The sequence below is a fragment of the Solanum stenotomum genome, chromosome 10 (assembly GCF_019186545.1).
Source record: "Solanum stenotomum isolate F172 chromosome 10, ASM1918654v1, whole genome shotgun sequence".
In the NCBI taxonomy this organism is placed as follows: Eukaryota; Viridiplantae; Streptophyta; class Magnoliopsida; order Solanales; family Solanaceae; genus Solanum; species Solanum stenotomum.
Window position 1 is genome coordinate 51876583 of NC_064291.1, and position 6000 is coordinate 51882582.

Below are 6000 nucleotides of genomic sequence, written 5' to 3' on the forward strand. Positions count from 1 at the left end.
TTTATTTACTTTCATTTGATTTGATATAAAAAAAATTCTCAATTGAAATATTTTCTTCTCATTGAATCCGCAAAAAGTGGTGTCGGTCGGAGACTTTTACTTCTAACAATGGATACGAAACTCGAGTACTAGACATCAAACTTAGTTGAATCTTGATTACCTCAACTATCAGTTTGCCCCCAAAAAAATTATTGATCTAACGACATTTTGACTTTCCAAGGTGAAGATGGTGTAAAATTAAGCTCCAACACCATCCTGTTGATAAAGGAGAAGAGCAGATCATGTCTCCCCGTAGACTCACACTATCCTAACATTATTTTTTTAACAGCAAACAAGGGTCTCTAAAAAAATTAATTTTTGAAAGCTTTTTCCAACAAGTAATAAAATCATAGATTTTTTTTTATGAGAATAGAATGAATTGTATATGTTTTTGTGTGGAATTCGCTAATTTTTTTGACAAATTTTAACAGAGAGATGGAAGTTGTCAAGTTTCAAATACTTAGAGGATGTTTTTTGGGAAAATGCATAAGTACCCCCCTAGCCTATACCTGAAATCCCAGAGACACACCTAACTTTTACTAAGGTCCTATTACCCCCCCCCACAAAAAAAACTTATTTTATATGTAATATTCTACCCCTTTTTGGCCTATGTGGCACTATCTTGTGGGCTTAGCGCATGTTGACATTTTTTTCAAGGATAGTGCCACATAGGCTGAAAAGGGGTAGAATATTATAGATAAATTAAGTTCGGGGGGTAATAGGACCTTAGTAAAGGTTAGATGTGTCTCTGGGATTTCGGGCATAGGCTGCGGGGGTACTTATGCATTTTCCCATGTTTTTTTGTTGAGAAAGTAATTTAAGGATGTAGTTTAAGTTGAGGGTATAGTTTAGAGATATTTTTAGCCAAAAACTTATACTTTAATTGAGACCCACCTATTCATTAACTCAAATATCGTCTTAAATAGTTACACATTATTTTTATTTCTCTAAAAACATAAAAAAGATAGAGAGCATACCCATTTACATCTTTATGCCTTTAATTATAAGATAACGAGAAATCAGTATATGAGCTTTTAGCTTCGCCAATGAAAACCATCAAAAGTTATGTTATGATGGAACAAATAGAGGATTCTTTTAATTTTAATCAAAGTTTTTAGAATCTATCTTCGTGAATAGAAAAAAAAGCTTGATAGGAAGCATTATTTCTTTAGTGAGGCTGCTGGTATAATATGTGATTTGAATTAATCAAAACCCTAAAGCAAGTATCAAATATCGAGTTAAAAATGATTTTTTTAAAAATTATATGTAGGTTAATTTAAGGGAGGAAAAGTCATTTTAAAATTAAATCTTTTAAGAATAGCAGATAATATTTTCAAATAATCAATATTCCACCAACATAGGTTGTGGTGCACTGGTTGAGAGTGCTTCACTCTTAATAAGAGGTATCGGGTTCGAGCTCTGAATATGAAGAAAATCTTGTTGGAAGCGCCATCTCCGAATAGGTCTTGTGTGATCCAGATTTAATCGGAGCTCTTCGAACAGATGGAAAACCAAAAAAATAAAATAATCAATATTCCCAAACAATAATATAATGACTTCAAAGTAGGGAATAAAAAAAATATTCGCCCATTATTCGCGGACACCATTGATTCATTCATGGCTAGATGATTGCCATGTGGAATTTTATCAACCATACAATATAGCGCCTTCCTATTTTACTCATAGAAAGTGCAAACATAAATATAATTTTATTATGGAGAGAAAAAAATATTATGGAAAACACATTTTCCCATCGAATTGATTCCAAGGTTAGCATAATATATATATAATCTTTTGTTTGTTCTACTTTTAGTTTTATTTCATTTGAAAAGGATTGCATTTTTATGACAATTCTTTAATTTTAAATTTTCAAATAAATATATTTGATATAACAAAATTAATAGATATTTTGATACTTTAAATATTTATTTAATTTAAAACAATAAATTTAAAAATCTTTTTTATTTTCAAAAATTTCGTATCAAATTAAAACCAAACAAACAAACTAAAATAGAAANATATATATATATATATATATATATATATATATATATAAAATCTTTTGGTTGTTCTACTTTTAGTTTTATTTCGTTTAAAAAGGATTGCATTTTTTATGACAATTTTTTAATTTTAAATTTTCAAATAAATATATTTGATATAACAAAATTAACAGATATTTTGATACTTTAAATATTTATTTAATTTAAAACAATAAATTTAAAAGTCTTTTTTATTTTAAAAAATTTCGTATCAAATTAAAACCAAACAAACAAACTAAAATAGAAAATATATACATATTAGTAAGAAGTAGAAGACATTTGAAAAAGAGAATAAAACCCTAACTTCACATTTTGGAAAAGCTTCTTGGAGCCGTTTAGACAATTTTTGGGAATAAGCTATTGAAGAATGTCTTTTACACAGAATTTAGACATAATATATAAACGTGTTTTATAATTTGATTTTAATTAATATTCCTATCTTTTAATTTTGAGTATACATAAATTGACACTTAAATTTATATAAGATGGAATAAATAGACACATTCGTCCTACATAACATACGTGGTGTCTTACGTGTATTATATCACTTAGGACACATATGCCTACTTGTTCAATTTTATACAGGTTTTAGTATCTATTTGTGCACACCCAAAGTTTGAGGGCATAAATGTTAGTTGAGCCAAGTTAAAAGACATATTTATATATGAAAAAAGGTTCAAATATGTCATCGAACTTTGAGAAAAGACTCATTTATGCCATCAGTTAAAAGTTTGGCTCATCTATGTAATTTCTGTTTGAGAAAAGACTCATCCATACCATTATTTATTAACTAAAAAGAGTTTTGTTTCTCAAAATCTTTTTTTACATGTGGTCAATTATGATCCGGTCACGTCATTAATTCAATTATTTTTTTAAAGGAAAAAGGATCAAATATGCCATTAAACTTTGAGGAAAAGTTCATCTATGTCATCCGTTGAAACTTTGGCTCATCTATGTCATTTCAAAATTTTCAGTTAGTAAATGATGACATGAATGAGCCTCTTCTCAAATAGAAATGACATAGATAAACGAAATTTTTAACGAATGACATAAATGATCATTTTCTCAAAATTTGATGATATATTTGAGTCTTTTCCTTTTTATATTATGCCAATTATGTGAATTTGAATAATCTTTCTTTAAAAAATATTTTAAATTGTCATTTGTTATAAATTATACTCTAGTACTTTTCAAAGAGAAAAAGGCTTAAAATGGTCCTTTATCTTTGGGACTCTGAACTAAAATCATCCTTTTTCTTTAATTTAGATCACTAATGGTCCTCCAATAATGAAAAAAGTCCAAATTCTAACTGAGACTGACGGCGTTAAAAAGGAATAGAATCTAATCACGTGTTGTTCACGTGCTTCCATTCCAAACAAAAAGAAAACACGCCGTCTACATCTTCTTCCCCAAAATCAAGCCCTAACCCTCCAATCGCCGACGTAGAGTTCGCCGGAAGAGCTAATGATATCACAGGTCTGTCTTTCTTCTACCATAATCTATTTTAGTGGTTTTTTTTGTTTGATTTCACAATTTGATGCGTTGTTTTCTGGAGAGGATACCTTACCTCGTGGAGATAGAGAGACTGTTTTCGAAAGATACTCCGTTCGTCAGACTATGAATGTTTCTCCTTGTGGAGATGGTCAGACTGATTTCATATTTGTTTATAATTATTGTCTATTTTGTTAGTGTCAGTCTAGGTCTTGAAGTTGGTGACTTGATAAACTTGATTGAGAAAGTTGAGCCATAATGTTCAGCAGATTGTTGCATTGAAAGTTGAAAGAGTCTGTGTGGAATACGCTTTTTATCCTAACATTTATTATTCCAAGTAATTAAAACTATTGCGAAGTAGATTCTGTTTTTGCTTTCACTTTCTTCTATGCTCATATATATATATATATATATATCCATTCTTCATATTAAGAATGAAAACAGCAGGAAAGACACACGGGTATACGTATGCAACAGATACAACATCGTAGTTTCATTTTGTCTTAATGCATTTGTTTCAATTGCAGGGATCAAGATCATGTTAATGTTGGTATCAGAGTGAAAAAGAAGTAGACTCAAGATCTAAATTTGGTTTAGTAATCACTTACCTGCATCTGCGCATAAATCTCTTGAAGGGGACTTGCAGAAGTTTGGTCGAGTGCCAAGTGCCAACATTATTCAGTGAAGTTCTCCAACCCTGAATTTGGCTATATATGGAGGTCAGAGTAGGTGAGATTGGAAATGTAGTTGGAGTGGAGGACCAAGATGATCTTCTGAAAAGTTCATTTAAAGTCTCTCAGGAGATGGAGAAGTTTTTATGTGACAGATTGCTGGACCAAGACCAGCCAATTTCAGAGCGTTTCAGAGCTCTTTTCTCTCTAAGGAACCTTCGGGGATCAGGTCCACGAAATGCCCTTATCAATGCAACAAGGGACCCCTCAAATCTCTTGGCACATGAGGCTGCATTTGCACTGGGTCAAATGCAAGATGCTGATGCCATTCCTGCTCTTGAAGGAGTTCTATTTGATTTCTCCCTGCATCCAATTGTTCGGCATGAGGCTGCAGAAGCACTTGGTGCAATTGGCATAGAAACTAATATTTTACTTCTAGAAAGAAGTTTGGCTTCAGATCCAGCCCAAGAGGTCCGGGAGACATGTGAACTGGCTCTTAGTCGAATCAAAGAACTGAAGAATGTAGGAACTGATGATGGCTCCTCAACAATGGCACCATCACCCTTCCTATCAGTAGACCCTGCTGCTCCTGCTTCTTATTCCTCTGTTGAGGACTTGAGGGAAGTTCTTTTGAGTGAAGAAAAGGGCATGTATGAACGCTATGCTGCTCTTTTTGCTCTAAGAAACAATGGAGGAGAGGAAGCTATTTCTGCAATTATTGCATCTCTAGGTTCAAAGAGTGCTCTACTAAGGCATGAGGTTGCTTATGTATTGGGTCAGTTGCAGAACAAAAGGGCTTCAGATGCCCTGTCTATGACTCTTAAAGATGTTAATGAGCATCCAATGGTTAGACATGAAGCAGCTGAAGCTCTTGGTTCTATAGCAGATGCCGAATGTCTTGCTCTTCTTGTGGATTTTGCCAAGGATCCCGAGCCTATTGTCTCACAAAGTTGTGAAGTTGCTCTTAGCATGCTTGAGTTTGAAAAATCAGGGAAATCCTTCGAATTTCTCTTCATGCAGATGCCTCACGCCGAGCAGGTCTCATAGGAAGAGTGTCTGGCTACACTTGAATGCTGTCATGCCAGCTGGTTTCAGAAGACATTTCAGTTCCTGTGCAATTATCATTGATCCAGTTGTAACTGGTTTCATAACTTAGAATATTTGGTTGGATTACATAATTAAGTTTATCATAAGGTCATTTTTGGACTACTAAATATACATTATATCACTAAACTTGAGCTACTTTGTGGACTCTTTATACGTGAACCATGAATCAAGTAATATTGAATTAAATCCATTAGGCTGCTGATTTTGTTGTTTGCTGCTTGATGTTTCCTCTCTTTTCTACCCTTTTAATGCTGTATTGTATGGGGATTGAATGCTCTTGATATTTGGAGAGTTCAAACACTTAATATTTTGAGGTGTTAACTATTGTGACTTATACTACTTTTTGTGTAGTTTCTAGATCTGAATTTTATTTCAAAAATATCACAGATTCTATGTTCCAAAATCACACCAAAAATAGGATAGTTTGACTCTCGTATTCTGAACCAGGACATAGATTGAAATCGAAGGAGCATCTGTTATCGACGTAGAAAAAAAATATGGCACATTGCCCTTCTCATATTAAAGATAACATGTAAGCATAATAAGGCAGTCAAGAATAACAGATCTGGCAATGTTTTATTTTGTTTTCCACCAAGCATTCACAAAATTGACATAAGATCCGCGGTTGTGGGGGGGGGGGGGGGGGGGGGGGG

The 6000-nt window shown here is 32.9% G+C and overlaps 1 protein-coding gene across 1 annotated transcript; it reads left to right on the forward strand.

The window, feature by feature from the left end:
• Window positions 1–3451: 3451 nt before the first annotated feature.
• Window positions 3452–5537, forward strand: LOC125842441 (deoxyhypusine hydroxylase-B). The gene is made up of 2 exons (XM_049521733.1): window positions 3452–3554; window positions 4097–5537. The coding sequence occupies exon 2, from the start codon at window positions 4283–4285 to the stop codon at window positions 5285–5287; it is 1005 nt and encodes a 334-aa protein (XP_049377690.1). The 5' UTR covers window positions 3452–3554; window positions 4097–4282; the 3' UTR covers window positions 5288–5537.
• Window positions 5538–6000: the final 463 nt, after the last annotated feature.

Coding starts and splice junctions, on each gene's coding strand:
- LOC125842441 (XM_049521733.1), top strand. CDS start 4,283: ATGGAGGTCAGAGTAGGTGAGATTGGAAATGTAGTTGGAGTGGAGGAC.